Below are 20979 nucleotides of genomic sequence, written 5' to 3'. Positions count from 1 at the left end.
TTAAGAAAAGAGCGAGCGGTGATTACACAATTATTTAATATTATGACAAGCAAAGCAAATGGGCTGTCGGATAGCCCGAGAAACAGATATCCTGAGATTGGACTTAAAAGTGTTTACTGCAACTAGTTCTTCAAATAATTGGAAAGAGAAAACATATATACATTGAAATTTGTTGTTAATCGTGGTTTGGGAACTGGAAACGAAACAGTAGTGAGGATATATTTCGTTTCATTTAATTCAGTTTATGCTGAAACAGTATCAAATGTGACATAATTTTCCGTTTTTGGTATTTGCTAGGTTATCACAAGGTGACAAATATATTGAAATAAACTAATTAGGATACCAATACTAATTTTATTCAACGGTAAAAGTAACATAATCTTCCTTTTCCAGCACTTATAATTTGTGAAATAGATTCAGCAGGCACTGAGCTCCCATAATATATCATTTTCTGCATAGGCTACTTATCTTAACAGTATATTCATAGCAACATTCATGATTACTTACCTGTTTCTCGGTGCGAAGGAAATATTTCTTCAGGCATATTATATGGCGAATCTCGCATATCGTTCTCTGAAACATAAAGATTATAATGTTGGTATTTTAAAGAATAAGCAAGAACATGCAAATAAAATTCAACTTCTCAACCTGAAATCAGCTTGCCAGCATGGCATCACTCGTCAGCGGGTCACTCGTACTTAAGAGCCTATGGACAATGTTTTCACTCGGAAGATGGAGAATCACCAATGAAATGCTTTGTCATTACCTTTGACCGGAATTTAAAATGTAACATATCCTTAATTATAACTACCACCTTTTCACGAAATCATTCATCATTACATGTTCAATCTATATATACAAAATAAGAGTGTTGCCTGTACATTGCTCACAATTGAAAAAGGATGGTATTTCTGTATCAGTCCTGTCCACAGTAACAAGGAAATGAACTTTTTAATTTTCCGTAATGTCTGTCTGTCTGTCTGTCTGTCTGTCTGTCTGTCTGTCTGTCTGTCTGTCTGTCTGTCTGTCTGTCTGTCTGTCTGTCTGTCTGTCTGTCTGTCTGTCTGTCTGTCTGTCTGTCTGTCTGTCTGTCTGTCTGTCTGTCTGTCTGTCTGTCTGTCTGTCTGTCTGTCTGTCTGTACACGCATCACGAAAAAACGGCTTAAGAGAATTTAATGAAAATTGGTATTCAAAGTCGGGGAATAAGTCGCTACAATCCAGGCCGTAAATAATTTTGATTCACGCTGAGTGAAATGGCAGTTTAGGGAAGGGCCTAAAATTTAATTCTCAAATATTTGTGCTATTAGTGGTCGTATGCCAACGGCCGTAGCCGTGTTGAAACACCGGATCCCGTGAGATCTCCGATGTTAAACAACATCGGGCGTGGTCAGGAGATGGATGGGTTGCCACGCTCTGTTGGTGGGGGGGGGGGTAAGGGAATGGAGGAGCGGAAAGGAACTGGCCACCCTACCGCACGTAAACTCCGGCTCAGGAACACCTCTGCGGAGGTTCGGACCTGCCTTCGGGCAGAATAACCCTTACCTAGTGGTCGTATCTTAACGAGAATTGGTAAGCAAAGTCCGAGAATAAGTCGCTATAATCTAGGCCATAAATAATTGTATTCACCCTGATTGAAATGGTAGTTTAGGGGCAGGCCTAAATTTTAATTCCCAGATGTTTATGTTGTCTTATCTTGTTGAAAATCGGTAGACAAAGTAGGGGAATAAGTCGCTATAATCTAGGCTATAAATAATTGTATTCACATTGAGAAAAATAGTAGTTTAGGTGAAGACCTAAAATTTAATTCTCAAATATTTATGTTACTAGTGGTCATATCGATAAATATTACATAACTAAAGTTATATAGTATTAAATTTCCTATCACTTATGTCTTATAAATTGTTACAGTAATTTTTTTTTATCATAGAGATATTCATTAATTTGGATTTTCGTTAGTAAGTCCATATCAGCACTGAGTCATGAGAAAATGGGTAAACAGAATATAACGAAAATCGGTATGTAAAGTCGCAGAATAAGGATCTACAGTCTACGCTATAAATAATTTTATAAGACGCCCTAATATCACAGAGTCGAAAGAAAACTAATAATGTGAAGTCCTACAATATAGATAGCTTATAAAATTGATCAACCATATCATTACATCGACCATTGTTTGTTGTGATGTGTTTTGTGTCTTCTGTTGCCACTCACCTCCGATAGATAGGTTTAATGCTGCGTACCGATTATTTTCTAATTTCCTTTACGTTGCTCCGAACGATGGCGACGATGGGATAGGAAAGAGCTAGGAGTGTGAAAGAAGTGACCTTGGCCATAATTAAAGGTACAGCCCCAGCATTTTCCTGATGTGAAGATGGAAAAACACGGAATACCATCTTCTGGGCTGCCAACATTGGGGTTCGAATCCACTATCTCCCGGATGCAAGCTCACAGCTGCGCGCCCCTAACCATACGGCCAACTCTCCCGGTCGTACAGAGTGTAACAGCCTGTCTGAATATTGGCGGGAAGTAGCTGGGGAGTAAATTAACTTTTTTCTTTAGCATACCATTTCCCTGGTTCATAAATTTTCTGATAATACCGGTACTGGTTCGTAACACACTGGTTTATCATACCATTCGAGCTTCTCAATCCCTACTCTGAGGCACTGATTGGAATAAGCAGTGTCATATAAAGGAATAATGGCAGAGGAGTGTTCACGGCTGTCTTCGGCCTGGTCCTTCCTGCTCTGGAACTTTGGACTGTTAAATCGGCACCGTAGTACTGTTCGTTGAAAGTAAGAAAACGTGCGGTTTATCATTTGATCGAGTGTTTTATGTGATAACATTGCTTTTGATCGCTACGTTCCTACTGACGTTTTTGTAATGACCTATGTTGAGTTCAGTTAGGAAAACCACAAAGTCTGTCTTTCTGAGAATCCCGTAGCGAAGCACGGGTACATCAGCTAGTAATACTATAAAAATATTGTGATTCTAATCCTTTATTACGATGATTTACTGTATCAATCCGTGAATCACATACTCATTTTTATTCACTCTACGAGAATATGGCATTTCGTATAATATCGTCAACTGTCAGAACTAAAATATTATGTTTAAAAAGTTTATTGTCTTAGCTATATTAAAACAGTAAAGATCCCAAATCAATTTATGATGCAACATTGCGTACGTCTTCTGGTAGAGGTCCCAACAAAGTTACCGTATTACTTTCACTGAATTGTCTTACTCTCATCCTTAGCGTTGGCAACATGAAAGCGACTGAGGAATGAGGAATGTCATGGCCCTGTGATGAATGTTGTGGAAATTCCACTCTTAGGGTCAGTTCATGTGTAGATTATAGTGGGCTCAACAGACTGTGCAGTACCTGGCCACATTATTATTAGACTACATTATTCAAAAAAATAATTAATAGCTCAGAATTTTGTCACATACAGTAGCTCATGCATTATGCGACTGCGAATTTCTAAGCCAACATATTTTCTCTTTAAAATCCTGTCTCATTCAACCTGGTCTGTTTTTAGAATATGATTCATTGTCAAGATGTGAGTTAGCAAGTTCCGTGGTTCCGTGCTCCTGTGAAAATCCCAGAAATATGTGACTGAAACGAGGAATTCATGAAAAATAGATTACTACTTAAGTCTAGCTACTTTAAGGGATCATTTGTAATGGGAGCCGTAACGGAAAATTTGCAGCGCTAGCCTTAACTGGTGTTAAATCAATCAATCAATACTGATCTGCATTTAGGGCAGTCGCCCAGGTGGCAGATTCCCTATCTGTTGCTTTCCTAGCCTTTTCCGAAATGATTTCAAAGAAATTGGAAATTTATTGAACATCTCCCTTGGTAAGTTATTCCAATCCCTAACTCCCCTTCCTATAAATGAATATTTGCCCCAGTTTGTCCTCTTGAATTCCAACTTTATCTTCATATCGTGATCTTTCCTACTTTTATAAAGAATGCCTCGCAGAATACAGGCAGACGTAAATAACAGGAATAGACTGGCAATATTAAACGAACATGTTTAACTACTACTAAAATATGTTCATTCCTCCCCTGAAGGGGGAGGCGGGCCTCCTAGACGGTGACGCCGTCTCTCCAGCCAGGAGATTTGTTACGGTGAAGGAGATGTGCGGAGATGGTGAGAGGGTTGGCGGCCGTGGCATATACTAGGAACTGTCCTGGCATTCGTCTTTGTGCAGGAGATCGGAAAACCACGGAAAACCATTCACAGCACGGGCGACGGCGAGGACCAGCCACTCTCCTTCTCCCGAATGCAGAGGCGTAGAGTCAGGGCAGAGCCACGGCCACTCCTCTGCTCGGTTGGTCGGTCGGAGTACAGAGCCGTCGGATCAGCCGAAGCTGACTCTGCATCCGTCGACGTAAATGCCATATCACGTTCATGATTATCTTTGCAATGATGTTATATGTAAACCTACATGTAATACACTTTATGTCAAGTACAATAACATTTTCTTAGTCAACTATAAGATTTTTATGTTGAATCTAAAAATGTGCCTTTTACCTCATGTACCGTTCCTTGCTTCACGGAGGAAAGCATCGGGAAAATGCTTAACTCTTCATTTTCCCGACACTCCTCTTCAGTGACACCTAGTGTTTATCGATGATAACTGATGGTGGAGTTATTTGAGATACAACCTGTATTCTGGCTACGGACTTAACATACAACCACATCTTTCCATCTACTGTATTTAACACCACACAAATATATAGTTTTACGGTGTCATCAGGATGATCAAGAGGCAAGTATTGGTGCTGATCGAAAATAGTTAGAAAATTACGGGAAACAATAGTCATTGTTCCTGAAACTGGAATTTTTACCCCCCCCTCCCCATCTCGCGAATAAGATCACACATCGATATTACCCATGTCGTGTTGCTAACTCGTTTATCATATTGGATTTCCACCAGGAGTTTAAGGCTTATTGTTCTTTATGGAGTCGCATGATTTTTCTGATTTAATTCTTCCCGCTAGCATATATCGGGATTTAAACCTCGGTCTTCCGAGTCCAAAGGTAGAAGATAAGTCCACATTTACATTATATTGTAAATAGTACGATGAATGCATTAGCATCGCTCTCTCGCTGTTATGACTTCGATTATAGCACTGTCAATATCAAACATTTTAATATGATCCATTCTATCATTTCATTTGTAATGGAGCTTAAGTATCACAATTGGAATGCCAGTTTCATGAATATAAACGCACCATATATTAAGTCTTGATGAACATTTCCGACCACTATTTTATAACTACAGCAATTGTTCAAATATTTTGTGGCGTTTTGCTATGTACAGGGGATAATTAGTTGAAGAGCACTCCGCAGAACGGAATGCAGTGCATTTTTATGGCATTTATAATGTGCTGGTTACTGCTTCATTCTATGTAATCCTGTAATGTAATAGAGGGGTACCAGGAACTTCATTTATGTAGGAAAGAATTCGTTCCAATGAATTGCGAAGAACGTATGTTATACTAGATTTAATCTGAATACTACGAGGGTCGAGTCATAAGTCATGGCTACGATTTTTTTTTTCCTCGCGAACAGTAGACAACACGGAAAATCTAAGATATGCATTTGGAAGTATAGGGCATGCACTTATGCATAGTGCCTGAGGACAAATTCTGACTTCAGGAGATTCTCGTAGGAAAGTGACAGAACACAGGCCATTGGTCAACATTGTTTTAGTATGGTATAGACAGCAAATACATGAGACTACGTACAAAGGACACGTCTCCACTGGTTACAGACCTTCGAAATAATCACCCAAGGTTTCCACTGTATGTTGCCAGTAGTGGGGCAGGCGCTGAATATCATTCGCTACATGTGTACCGCGAACGTGTGACACCTCTCTCCGAAATGCTGTTACGATGTCATCTTTGTTAGCAAACCGCTGGCCACGTAATGGCTTCTTGACTTTGGGGATTAGATAATAGTCACATGGGCTCAGATCGAGCGAATAAGGCGGGTGTGGAAGAACCTCCCATCCCCACCGTTGTAAGCGACGCTGAACGATGGCTGCCGCTGGTATTGCTGTATGTTCTTGCAATTCCGCTAGAGTCCAGCGCCTGTCTTCAAGTAAACACTGATCGATCACCATTATCCGTACATGTTTGTCCATGGACACTGGACGGCCTGGGCGAGGCAAATCGCCAGTTGATGCTCTACCCCGTTTGAAAGTCTCCACCCACCTCACCACTATTCTATAAGGCATGGCATGGATAATTGGATGGTTCTGCGGCACCTCCGCCGCCGCACGCCTCCTCCTCCGCCTCCTCCTCCGCCGCCGCCGCCGCCCGCGGGAAATTTGAATTTTGGCGGGAGATTTGAATTTGTAAACAAAGCCACGTGCTTTTTGACAGCTGTCATCGACAACAACGCATCGCTAACCTCACTGCTGCCATCTTGACGGGCCTAAAACTCACTAGTACCAACTTAACCTAACTAGCGTGAGGTAAACAAAGCCACGTGTTTTTTGACAGCCACGTGCTTTTTGACAGACAACAACGCATCGCTAACCTCAGTACTACCATCTTGACGGGCCTAAACCTCAGTAGTGCCAACTTAACCTCACTAGCATGAGGTAAACAAAGCCACGTGCTTTTTGACAGCCACATGCTTTTTGACAGATTTGTGAACAAAGCCACGTGCTTTTTGACAGACAACAACGCATCGCTAACCTCAGTACTACCATCTTGACGGGCCTAAACCTCAGTAGTGCCAACTTAACCTAACTAGCGCGAGGTAAACAAAGCCACATGCTTTTTGACAGCCACGTGCTTTTTGACAGATTTGTAAACAAAGCCACGTGCTTTTTGACAGCTGTCATCGACAACAACGCATCGCTAACCTCAGTACTGCCATCTTGACGGGCCTAAACCTCAGTAGTACCAACTTAACCTAACTAGCGCGAGATAAACAAAGCCACGAGCTTTTTGACAGCCACGTGCTTTTTTGACAGCTATCATCCGCCATCTTTAAACTACAGAGCACCGTGCTGCCCTCTTTCGTCACCTGTCATCGGCAGTGCTGCCATCTTGACGGGCCTAAACCTTAGTGCTACCAACTTAACCTCACTAGCTCGAGATAAACAAATCCACGTGCTTTTTGACAGCTGTCATCCGCCATCTTTAATCTATAGAGCACAGTGCTGCCCTCTTTAGCTACTTACCTTTGAAATGTGGTGGCGGATAATTTGAAAAATGCTTTTCGACAAGCAGCCATCTTTAATCCAGAGAGAACCGTGCTGCCCTCTATGTGGTGGCGGCAAATTGAAAAATTCCACGTGCTCTTGTTTGAAAACAAACTCACGTGCTTTTTTGACAGATGTCATCTGCCATCTTTAATCTATAGAGCACAGTGCTGCCCTCTTTAGTTTGAAATGTGGTGGTGGTAAATTCCACGTGCTCTTGTTTGGAAACAAAGCCATGTGCTTTTTTGACAGCTGTCATCCGCCATCTTTAATCTATAGAGCACAGTGCTGCCCTCTTTATCGTAGTAGATGTAAATTCGTCACAGCTGTCATCCGCAGTGCTGCCATCTTAACGAGCCTAAACCTTAGTGCTACCAACTTAACCTCACTAGCGTGAGATAAACAAATCCACGTGCTTTTTTGACAGCTGTCATCCACCATCTTTAATCTATAGAGCACAGTGGTGCGCTCTTTAGCTACTTACCTTTGAAATGTGGTGGCGGATAATTTGAAAAATGCTTTTTGATAGCAGCCATCTTTGAGCACCGTGCTGCCCTCTTTGTGGTGGCAGGCAATTCCACGTGACAGCAGCCATCTTTAATCATGAGAGCACCGTGCTGCCCTCTATGTGGTGGCGGCAATTTGAAAAATTCTACATGCTCTTGTTCGGAAACAAACTCACGTGCTTTTTTCTGACAGCTGTCATCCGCCATCTTGCATCACAAACCTCAGTGCTGCGCTCTTTAGCTAGATACCTTTGAAATGTGGTGGCGGCAATTTGAAAAAAATCTATGTGCTCTTGTTTAGTAAACAAAGCCACGTGCTTTTTATGACAGCTGTCATCCACCATCTTTAATCAATAGAGCACTGTGCTGCTATCATGCGGGCAATTTCATCACCTGTCATCCACCATCTTTAATCTACAGAGCACCGTGCTGTCCTCTATGTAGTAGCGGGCAATTTGAAAAGTTCTCTTAGCCGTCATCCGCCATCTTTAATCAAGAGAGCACCGTGCTGCCATCTATGTGGTGGCGGCAAATTCCATGTGCTCTTGTTTAGTAAACAAACTCACGCGCTTTTTTGTCAGCTGTCATCCGCCATCTTACATCGCAAACCTCAGTGCTACACTCTTTAGTTGAAATATGGTGGCGGATAATTTAAAAAGAAAAATTCTACAGCAGCCATCTCTCGGCGCTAATTGCACAAGATGGTGGCTATACATGACTCCTTAAAGGTGCTTATGCAAGATGGCCGCTATACATAGACTCCCTTGGGATGCTTGCGCAAGATGGCGGTTATACATGGCTCCTTATGAGATGCCCTAGGGATGCTTGCGCAAGATGGCGGTTGCTCTTATGAGGCGGCTTAAGGGTCCTTGCACAAGATGACTAGAGACGCCCTAAGGATGCTTGCGCAAAATGGCGGACGCAAGATGGCGGCTATACACGACTCCTTATGAGACGCCTTAAGGGTGCTTGCGCAAGATGGCTGCTGCTCTTAGCTTAGAGGCTAACGTGTCATGCTAGTTCGATTCATTAAATTTGGGGCTTAAATGCAAAATGTTAAATATCTCGAAAACGGTGCATCGTAGAGCAAAACGGACAAACTTTTTCCGCCCAATACCTCGGTTCGCAGTACGAGGAACATGATAGCATAAGTCTAATGATGAGATCGACGGTTCGGTTCCTACTTAGGCCCTATGGCATTCACTCTGTTTTAGCTTGTATTGAAGCAAGTCTTCGTAACATGATCAGGTCTAGCTATGGTAGAGAGTATAACGTGCCGTGCAGGTTCGATTCATTAAATTTAGGGCTTAAATGCAAAATGTTAAATATCTCGAAAACGGATAAAAAAAATTCTACCTGATACCTAGGTTTGAAGTATCAGGGGCATAAGAAATACATAGTCTAATGATGAAATCGACGGTTCGATCCCTACTTAGGCCCTTTGGCATTGGCAGCTATCTAATTCTACAAGATGGCGGCTATACATAGCTTCTTATGAGACAGCTTAAGAGCGCTTGCATAAGATGGCTGCTGCTCTTATGAGACGCCCTAGGGGTGCTTGCGCAAGGTAGCAGTGACAAGACGGTGACTATACACAGCTGCTTATGATACGGCCTAGAGGTGCTCACACAAGATGGTGGCTGCTCTGATGAAGAAAGTTAGCTTTGCATCGTGCAGGTATCTTTACAGCACTAAACCTCATACCTTTGAAATGTGGTGGCAGGTAATTTGAAAAATTCGACGTGCTTTTTCATAAGCTGTTAAGGCCTCCTCTTATGTCAAGGCATAGCTCTATCGAACGAGTTTAAACCTGCATCGGGATAGCTAGAGTAAGCGCGTGCTGCAGTGATGACGTCATTATGCATGTTTAGACTTGCAAATCACAGAAGAAACGTAACAAGGCTGGAATCGAAAACTGCACTCTATGCTGTTAACTTTATCATGTGATCGAAACATTGATTGAAGTATTTAGAACACGCAATAAGTAGAACCAAACACTGTACTCGATACAACATGTGTTTAGAACATGTCAGGGGATATCTTTGTTCTAAGAAGATTAGTTTACCGCACATTCCTTGGCTAAAGGGCTAATGGGCTAAAGGGCTAATGGGCTAAAGGGCTAAAGGGCTAATGGGCTAAAGGGCTAAAGGGCTAAAGGTGCAACAACCTCATCGATCGCTATCAGCAAGAACGCTTGTACTTTGTTAAGTGTAGAAAATTAATCTTTATTGGTAAATGGTTTTATGTTCAGAACAAGGAATGGAACCTAGGGGTTACGTCTTACCTAATAAAATCCCCGAGGTGCGATGAGTTACGTTTTTCGAACTAGTGTTTGGAACACTGAACTTTTTCAAGATGGCAAGAGTGAGGTTAGCAATGTTCTGTTGTTGGATTTTAAATTCCGCGCTACAACATGCATAAGGTGGCAGCCCTTGAGGTTTATCGCCGTAAAGATGGCAAGAGTGAGGTTAGCAATGTTCCGTTGTTGGATTTTAAATTCCGCACTATAACATGCATAAGGTGGCAGCCTTGAGGTTTACCGCCGTCAAGATGGCAGCAGTGAGGTTAGCGACGCTCTATTGTCCTTCAAAGTGAGGTTAGGGTTCGTCAAGAAGACAGCTGTCAAAAAAGCACGTGGCTATGTTTACCAAACAAGAGCACGTGGTCGTGACGTCACGGTCACGTAATCAATCCTTAGCTCGACGTCGTTAAGAGCAGTATTAGGATTAGCTATTCTTAAAAGTCTTTAGAACAGAGAAGCAGTATGAATTGCCATGTTTCAAAGCGTGTACACATCACCTATCGAATTTCCATGCATCGACTCTCGTACTAAACGTCTTCCGCTAGATTGTGCTGCTATCTTTGCATGACCTTAAAGTACAAAGAATAGCCATGTTTCAAAGCGTGTACACATTACCTATCGAATTTGCATGCAACAAATATTGTACTAAACTTCTTCCGCTAGGTTGTGCTGCTATCTTAGCATAACTAAGACGCATGAACTTAAAGTACAAAGAATAGCTATGTCTCAAAGCGTGTACACATTATTATTGATTTTGCATTCATCTAATCTAATACTAAATTTATTCCGCTAGATTGTGCTGCTATCTTAGCATAACCTATACGCATGACCTTAAGGTACAAAGAATAGCCATGTTTCAAAGCGTGTACACATTACCTATCGACTTTGCATGTAAAAAATATCGTACTAAACTTCTTCCGCTAGGTTGTGCTGCTATCTTAGCATAACTCATACACATGAACTTAAAGTACAAAGAATAGCCATGTTTCAAAGCGTGTACACATTACTTATTGATTTTACATTCATCGAATCTCGTACTGAACTTCTTCCGCTAGATTGTGCTGGTATCTTAACATAACCTATACGCATGACCTTAAGGTACAAAGAATAGCCATGTTTCAAAGCATGTACACATTACCTATCGATTTTGCATGCATTGACTCTCGTACTAAACTCCTTCCGCTAGATCGTGCTGCTATCTTAGCATAACCAATACGCATGACCTTAAAGTACAAAGATTAGCCATGTTTCAAAGTGTGTACACATCACCTATCGATTTTGCATGCAACAAATATTGTACTAAACTTCTTCCGCTAGGTCGTGCTGCTATCTTAGCATAACTTATACACATGAACTTAAAGTACAAAGAATAGCCATGTTTCAAAGCGTGTACACATTACTTATTGATTTTGCATGCATCAAATCTCGTACTAAATTTATTCCGCTAGATTGTGCTGCTATCTTAGCATAACCTATACCAATGAACTTAAAGTACAATGATTAGTCATGTTTCAAAGCGTGTACACAATAACTAACGAATTTGCATGTATCGACTCTCGTACTAAACTTCTGCAGGTAGATTGTGCTGCTATCTTAGCATAACTAAGACGCATGAACTTAAAGTACAAAGAATAGCTATGTCTCAAAGCATGTACACATTACCTATCGATTTTGCAAGCATCGACTCTCGTACTAAACTTCTTCCGCTAGATTGTGCTGGTATCTTAGCATAACCTATACGCATGGCCTTAAGGTACAAAGAATAGCCATGTTTCAAAGCGTGTACACATTACCTATCGATTTTGCATGCATTGACTCTCGTACTAAACTTCTTCCGCTAGATTGTGCTGGCATCTTACCATAACTGATATACATGAACTTAAAAGTACAAAGAATAGCCATGTTTCAAAGCATGTACACATTACCTATGGATTTTGCATGCATTGACACTCGTACTAATCTCCTCCCGCTAGATTGTGCTGCTATCTTAGCATAACCTATACGCATGACTTTAAGGTACAAAGAATAGCCATGTTTCAAAGTGTGTACACATCACCTATCGATTTGCATGCAACAAATATCGTACAAAACTTATTCCGCTAGGTTGTGCTGCTATCTTAGCATAACTCATACACATGAACTTAAAGTACAAAGAATAGCTATGTTTCAAAGTGTGTACACATCACCTATCGATTTTGCATCCATCGAATCTCGTACTAAACTTCTTCCGCTAGATTGTGCTGGTATCTTAGCATAACTTATACCCATGAACTTAAAGTACAAAGAATAGCCATGCTTCAAAGCGTGTACACGTCACCTATCGATTTTGCATGCATCAAATATCGTACTAAACTTCTTGCGCTAGATTGTGCTGCTATCTTAGCATAACCTGTACGCATGAACTTAAAGTACAAAGAATAGCCTCGTTTCAAAGCGTTTACACATTACCTAATGATTTTGCATGAAACGACTATCATGCTAAACTTTTTCCACTAGATTGTGCTAAAATCATGTAAGTGTGCTGCTATCTTAGCATAACCTATCGATTTTACATGCATTGACTATCGTACTAGACTTCTTCCGCTAGAGCATGTAGCAATCGCTTTTGTGTATCCCTAACCCATGTGCACGAACTTAAAGCATAAAGAAGAGCTATGTTCTCAAGCGTGTACACATCACCTATCGATAATGTATGTATCGAATATCGTACTAAACTTCTCCTGCTAGAGCGTACGAGTATCGCTTGTGCGCGCACGAACTTAAAGCATAAAGAATAGCAATGTATAAAAATCTTGTAAACAAAGCAGCAGCATTACGTATAGTCAAGATTAAATGCGTGCACACATCATGTATCCATGATGCACACAGTACTAAACTTATTCCATTAGAATGTACAAAGTTCGCATGTGTTTGTACTGCTATCTCAGCATAGCCTATGTGCATGAACTTAAAGCATAAAGAATAGTTATGTGTAAAAAATCTTGTGAACATAGCAGAGTGTTAACTACGTAGGTGTACACATTGACCTTTACATGCTGAGGCAGCATACTACGTGAGCATGACGTCACGACTACGTGCTCTTGTTTGGTAAACATAGCCTCGTGCTTTTTTGACAGCTGTCTTCTTGACGAACCCTAACCTCACTTTGAAGGACAATAGAGCGTCGCTAACCTCACTGCTGCCATCTTGACGGCGGTAAACCTCAAGGCTGCCACCTTATGCATGTTATAGCGCGGAATTTAAAATCCAACAACGGAACATTGCTAACCTCACTCTTGCCATCTTTACGGCGATAAACCTCAAGGGCTGCCACCTTATGCATGTTGTAGCGCGGAATTTAAAATCCAACAACAGAACATTGCTAACCTCACTCTTGCCATCTTGAAAAAGTTCAGTGTTCCAAACACTAGTTCGAAAAACGTAACTCATCGCACCTCGGGGATTTTATTAGGTAAGACGTAACCCCTAGGTTCCATTCCTTGTTCTGAACATAAAACCATTTACCAATAAAGATTAATTTTTCTACACTTAACAAAGTACAAGCGTTCTTGCTGATAGCGATCGATGAGGTTGTTGCACCTTTAGCCCTTTAGCCCTTTAGCCCATTAGCCCTTTAGCCCTTTAGCCCATTAGCCCTTTAGCCCATTAGCCCTTTAGCCAAGGAATGTGCGGTAAACTAATCTTCTTAGAACAAAGATATCCCCTGACATGTTCTAAACACATGTTGTATCGAGTACAGTGTTTGGTTCTACTTATTGCGTGTTCTAAATACTTCAATCAATGTTTCGATCACATGATAAAGTTAACAGCATAGAGTGCAGTTTTCGATTCCAGCCTTGTTACGTTTCTTCTGTGATTTGCAAGTCTAAACATGCATAATGACGTCATCACTGCAGCACGCGCTTACTCTAGCTATCCCGATGCAGGTTTAAACTCGTTCGATAGAGCTATGCCTTGACATAAGAGGAGGCCTTAACAGCTTATGAAAAAGCACGTCGAATTTTTCAAATTACCTGCCACCACATTTCAAAGGTATGAGGTTTAGTGCTGTAAAGATACCTGCACGATGCAAAGCTAACTTTCTTCATCAGAGCAGCCACCATCTTGTGTGAGCACCTCTAGGCCGTATCATAAGCAGCTGTGTATAGTCACCGTCTTGTCACTGCTACCTTGCGCAAGCACCCCTAGGGCGTCTCATAAGAGCAGCAGCCATCTTATGCAAGCGCTCTTAAGCTGTCTCATAAGAAGCTATGTATAGCCGCCATCTTGTAGAATTAGATAGCTGCCAATGCCAAAGGGCCTAAGTAGGGATCGAACCGTCGATCTCATCATTAGACTATGTTTTTCTTATGCCCCTGATACTGCAAACCTAGGTATCAGGTAGAAATTTTTTTATCCGTTTTCGAGATATTTAACATTTTGCATTTAAGCCCTAAATTTAATGAATCGAACCTGCACGGCACGTTATACTCTCTACCATAGCTAGACCTGATCATGTTACAAAGACTTGCTTCAATACAAGCTAAAACAGAGTGAATGCCATAGGGCCTAAGTAGGAACCGAACCGTCGATCTCATCATTAGACTTATGCTATCATGTTCCTCGTACTGCGAACCGAGGTATTGGGCGGAAAAAGTTTGTCCGTTTTGCTCTACGATGCACCGTTTTCGAGATATTTAACATTTTGCATTTAAGCCCCAAATTTAATGAATCGAACTAGCATGACACGTTAGCCTCTAAGCTAAGAGCAGCAGCCATCTTGCGCAAGCACCCTTAAGGCGTCTCATAAGGAGTCGTGTATAGCCGCCATCTTGCGTCCGCCATTTTGCGCAAGCATCCTTAGGGCGTCTCTAGTCATCTTGTGCAAGGACCCTTAAGCCGCCTCATAAGAGCAACCGCCATCTTGCGCAAGCATCCCTAGGGCATCTCATAAGGAGCCATGTATAACCGCCATCTTGCGCAAGCATCCCAAGGGAGTCTATGTATAGCGGCCATCTTGCATAAGCACCTTTAAGGAGTCATGTATAGCCACCATCTTGTGCAATTAGCGCCGAGAGATGGCTGCTGTAGAATTTTTCTTTTTAAATTATCCGCCACCATATTTCAACTAAAGAGTGTAGCACTGAGGTTTGCGATGTAAGATGGCGGATGACAGCTGACAAAAAAGCGCGTGAGTTTGTTTACTAAACAAGAGCACATGGAATTTGCCGCCACCACATAGATGGCAGCACGGTGCTCTCTTGATTAAAGATGGCGGATGACGGCTAAGAGAACTTTTCAAATTGCCCGCTACTACATAGAGGACAGCACGGTGCTCTGTAGATTAAAGATGGTGGATGACAGGTGATGAAATTGCCCGCATGATAGCAGCACAGTGCTCTATTGATTAAAGATGGTGGATGACAGCTGTCATAAAAAGCACGTGGCTTTGTTTACTAAACAAGAGCACATAGATTTTTTTCAAATTGCCGCCACCACATTTCAAAGGTATCTAGCTAAAGAGCGCAGCACTGAGGTTTGTGATGCAAGATGGCGGATGACAGCTGTCAGAAAAAAGCACGTGAGTTTGTTTCCGAACAAGAGCATGTAGAATTTTTCAAATTGCCGCCACCACATAGAGGGCAGCACGGTGCTCTCATGATTAAAGATGGCTGCTGTCACGTGGAATTGCCTGCCACCACAAAGAGGGCAGCACGGTGCTCAAAGATGGCTGCTATCAAAAAGCATTTTTCAAATTATCCGCCACCACATTTCAAAGGTAAGTAGCTAAAGAGCGCACCACTGTGCTCTATAGATTAAAGATGGTGGATGACAGCTGTCAAAAAAGCACGTGGATTTGTTTATCTCACGCTAGTGAGGTTAAGTTGGTAGCACTAAGGTTTAGGCTCGTTAAGATGGCAGCACTGCGGATGACAGCTGTGACGAATTTACATCTACTACGATAAAGAGGGCAGCACTGTGCTCTATAGATTAAAGATGGCGGATGACAGCTGTCAAAAAAGCACATGGCTTTGTTTCCAAACAAGAGCACGTGGAATTTACCACCACCACATTTCAAACTAAAGAGGGCAGCACTGTGCTCTATAGATTAAAGATGGCAGATGACATCTGTCAAAAAAGCACGTGAGTTTGTTTTCAAACAAGAGCACGTGGAATTTTTCAATTTGCCGCCACCACATAGAGGGCAGCACGGTTCTCTCTGGATTAAAGATGGCTGCTTGTCGAAAAGCATTTTTCAAATTATCCGCCACCACATTTCAAAGGTAAGTAGCTAAAGAGGGCAGCACTGTGCTCTATAGATTAAAGATGGCGGATGACAGCTGTCAAAAAGCACGTGGATTTGTTTATCTCGAGCTAGTGAGGTTAAGTTGGTAGCACTAAGGTTTAGGCCCGTCAAGATGGCAGCACTGCCGATGACAGGTGACGAAAGAGGGCAGCACGGTGCTCTGTAGTTTAAAGATGGCGGATGATAGCTGTCAAAAAAGCACGTGGCTGTCAAAAAGCACGTGGCTTTGTTTATCTCACGCTAGTTAGGTAAAGTTGGTACTACTGAGGTTTAGGCCCGTCAAGATGGCAGTACTGAGGTTAGCGATGCGTTGTTGTCGATGACAGCTGTCAAAAAGCACGTGGCTTTGTTTACAAATCTGTCAAAAAGCACGTGGCTGTCAAAAAGCATGTGGCTTTGTTTACCTCGCGCTAGTTAGGTTAAGTTGGCACTACTGAGGTTTAGGCCCGTCAAGATGGTACTACTGAGGTTAGCGATGCGTTGTTGTCTGTCAAAAAGCACGTGGCTTTGTTTACAAATCTGTCAAAAAGCATGTGGCTGTCAAAAAGCACGTGGCTTTGTTTACCTCATGCTAGTGAGGTTAAGTTGGCACTACTGAGGTTTAGGCCCGTCAAGATGGTAGTACTGAGGTTAGCGATGCGTTGTTGTCTGTCAAAAAGCACGTGGCTGTCAAAAACACGTGGCTTTGTTTACCTCACGCTAGTTAGGTTAAGTTGGTACTAGTGAGTTTTAGGCCCGTCAAGATGGCAGCAGTGAGGTTAGCGATGCGTTGTTGTCGATGACAGCTGTCAAAAAGCACGTGGCTTTGTTTACAAATTCAAATCTCCCGCCAAAATTCAAATTTCCCGCCAAAATTCAAATTTCCCGCGGGCGGCGGCGGCGGAGGAGGAGGCGTGCGGCGGCGGAGGTGCCGCAGAACCATCCAATTATACTACTCTTCGAAATAATCACCCAAGGTTTCCACTGTATGTTGCCAGTAGTGGGGCAGGCGCTGAATATCATTCGCTACATGTGTACCGCGAACGTGTGACACCTCTCTCCGAAATGCTGTTACGATGTCATCTTTGTTAGCAAACCGCTGGCCACGTAATGGCTTCTTGACTTTGGGGATTAGATAATAGTCACATGGGCTCAGATCGAGCGAATAAGGCGGGTGTGGAAGAACCTCCCATCCCCACCGTTGTAAGCGACGCTGAACGATGGCTGCCGCTGGTATTGATGTATGTTCTTGCAATTCCGCTAGAGTCCAGCGCCTGTCTTCAAGTAAACACTGATCGATCACCATTATCCGTACATGTTTGTCCATGGACACTGGACGGCCTGGGCGAGGCAAATCGCCAGTTGATGCTCTACCCCGTTTGAAAGTCTCCACCCACCTCACCACTATTCTATAAGGCATGGCATGCACACGTGATGCTTCCCGCAGCTCTGCATGGCATTGACATGCATTTCTGCCGCGGAGAACTGCTATTTTAATCTACGATCGTTGCTCCTGCTTGTTGACTTCCATTTTGCTCACACACACTGAACTCGGGGGCATGCTTAGACCCACACTGTTGTTTACATACACCATCTAGTAGCATCATACGCAAGTACAAACCGTTCGTTTCCAAATGCATATCTTAGATTTTCCGTGTTGTCTCCTGTTCGCGAGAAAAAAAAGAAAGTTGCCATGACTTATGACTCGATCTACGTATATCGGTAAATTTTACAAGATAGAAGTGGAGTATGAACTCACTGTATAGCTATATAAATGAAGTTGTAAGGGGTCCACTATCTGTGATTTAATTTATATAATTTATTTTACCAAGTTTAGTGCAGGAGAGTGGAAAACCACGGAAAACCATTCTCAGAACAGCCGACAGTGGGGGCCAGGCCCTCTCCGTCTCCCGAATGCAGAGGTGTAGAGCCTTGGCACAGCCGCGGCTACCCTTCCTCTGCTTTTCAGGTCAACAGTAGGTTTTTTCACACGTGCTTGTTTGTTTATTATTTATTAGTTCCACCATGACGGGGAAACGGCTGGATAGGACTACACTAAACTTCATATTTAGAGTGCACTCATCCAAGATCAGGTTTTGTTACGCATAGAATTTGAAGTCACTGAATAGACTACGGGTTTACAGGATTACCAAAGGAGTTATTTAATGTAGTAGTACCGTAGTAGTAGTAGTGTAGTACCGTTTATATAGAATATCACTGGAAGAATTAACAAAAACCTTATAGAAAGGTACTTTTACTTACACAAGAAAACCCAAAACCTGAGGAGTATTTGCAGGCGTCAGCAGGACGACGAATTACCTATACGTCGTCGAAAGAAATGCAGAATACTCAGCAGTAATAGGAAATATGACTAGCTAAGTTACACACATAAGATACCACTGACGAAGATAAACGCTTAAAAGTATATAGAGCAAGACTTCCGTTTCTTAGAAAATTAAGCTCAATCTCAACGGAAGCTAGACGTCTTACTATTATTCCATGAAGTAAAATCCAGTGAAATGCATATGCAATAACCCTCCCATTGATTACATACAGCACCTCAAAATAGATCTTAAGCGGAAGCACGAATCAGAAGGAATTTCTATGGAGAAGTAATTGGATCTCATGGTTCATCCACCAGAACATCACATTTCTGTACCTAAAACGTCGCCTGCCATCTCAAAGAATATTTAACCGCCAAATATATCGGAATTGATGACACCCGATTATTCCCTGTGAGATAAAATGTATCTAAATCGACGACGAGTAATTGAAGATTTAAGGACTAACGTCATCACTGAAAACAATGAAATAGACGAAGAATTGTTGCAGCGAACTGTCAGAAGCATGGAGCGACGGGTACGACTATGCCTACAGGAAGATGGAAGTCATTTCCAACATCGGCTGTAAAGGTAAGTGAATCTCAAGGAGTGCCTTGGTATTTGGAACGTAGTTGCATCTTCCTATCTGCTATAAGACAGAAATGGGGCCGTTTTCAAAATCAACCGGGTTATATAAATCACCAATACAAATGTAAAAAAATAACCAACACGGCTCGTATGAAAGTAGTTGTTTGGCCTGTGACCGTGAACGCGTTAATTAACACCCATGGGGTTACATTTTGCAATAACAGAGTATCATTTCCTCTCTAGCAAATCAGCAATCCTTACTTACAAACTAGGTGGGGCTGTGTAGACAGTCCGCAAATCCTAGGCATATTCTTGGAAAGGCATACCAATGTAACAGACAAGCTCGTTGACACAATAGACGAAACTCTGCACATGCATATGTCCTAATAACCCGACACGTTCTCACTGCTGTGGTTGTTTTTAATATGTGGCTTTAAAGGCCCTAATTGGAAAAACACCACAAGTAATGTAAAAGATGGGTAAAATATGCGGAAAATTAGGAGCTAATTATGAAAAAATGGGATGTATCTTACTATATATAAAAATGTATGTATGTATGTATGTATGTATGTATGTATGTATGTATGTATGTATGTATGTATGTATGTATGTAAATGACACATCTCCTCCTAAACCACTGGAGCAATTTCAATCAAATTTTGAACACTTATTTTTGCTATCCAGAGACGAGCACTGTGGGGGTAAGCAATCTCTAGCCCCCTTAGGAGTGGGGTGGTTAGGGGGGTCAGGTAAAAAAATCGAAAATAGTGTCGAATCCGTAGTTTTTGGGTTCGCTGAGGTGAATAGTGACACTCCCGATTTTTTAAAAGTCAAATTTCTGCTCCCATTTGGGTGGGGGGCGAGGGGGACTGATGATGGATGTATGTGTGTAAATGACACATCTCCTCCTAAACCACTGGAGCAATTTCAATCAAATTTTGAAACTTATTCTTTGCTATCTGGAGACGAGCACTGTGGGGGTAAGCCACCTCTAGCCCCCTTTGGGGTGGGGGTTAGGGGGGGTCAGGAAAAATAATAATCAAAAATAATGTCGAATCCATAGTGTTTGGGGTCGCTGAAGTGAATAGTGACACTCCCGATTTTTAAAAGACAAATTTCTGCTCCCAATTGGTGGGGGGAGAGGGGGGACTGATGATGGATGCCTGTGTGTAAATGACACATTTCCTCCTAAACCATTGAAGCAATTTCAATCAAATTTTGAAACTTATTCTTTGCTATCTGGAGACGAGCACTGTGGGGGTAAGCCACCTCTAGCCCCCTTAGGTGTGGGGGTTAGGGGGGTCAGGTAAAAATAATCGAAAATAGTGTCGAATCCATAGCTTTGGGGTCGCTGAGGTAAATAGTGACACTCCCGATTTTTTAAAAGTCAAATTTCTGCTCCCATTTGGGTGGGGGCGAGGGGCACTGATATATAAAATTAAACGAAAATAGTCTCGAATATATAGTTTTCGGGGTCGTTGAGGTGAATTGTTCACTCCAGATTTTAGTATCAGGAGACAAACTAAGTGGGGATAAGACAGCCCGGGAAACCTTAGGGGCCGGGGGGCAAGGGGGTCAGATATAAAAATTAACGAAAATAATGTCGAATCCATACTTTTCGGGGTCGCTGAGATGAATAGTGACACTCCGGGTTTTTTCAAAGTCCAAGTTCATCCCCCTTTGGGGGGTGATGGGGGGAGTGATAGATAAAAGTAAACGAAACTAGTGTCGAATACATAGTTTTCGGGGTCGCCGAGGTGAATTGTACACTTC

The 20979-nt window shown here is 42.1% G+C and overlaps 1 protein-coding gene across 2 annotated transcripts in view; it reads right to left on the bottom strand.

Moving 5' to 3' along the window:
- LOC136858661 (peroxidasin homolog) overlaps window positions 1-20979 on the bottom strand; it is a 990357-nt gene that overhangs the window by 84313 nt on the left and 885065 nt on the right. For both annotated transcript variants that reach the window (XM_067138374.2, XM_067138375.2), the window contains exon 5: window positions 508-573. In XM_067138374.2, coding sequence (XP_066994475.1) covers window positions 508-573 — 66 coding nt within the window. The remainder of the gene's footprint in view (window positions 1-507; window positions 574-20979) is intronic.

This window comes from Anabrus simplex, chromosome 1 (assembly GCF_040414725.1).
Source record: "Anabrus simplex isolate iqAnaSimp1 chromosome 1, ASM4041472v1, whole genome shotgun sequence".
NCBI classification, from domain to species: domain Eukaryota; kingdom Metazoa; phylum Arthropoda; class Insecta; order Orthoptera; family Tettigoniidae; genus Anabrus; species Anabrus simplex.
Note: the sequence above shows the minus strand (reverse complement) of the source record. Positions and strands in the feature narration are given on the sequence as shown.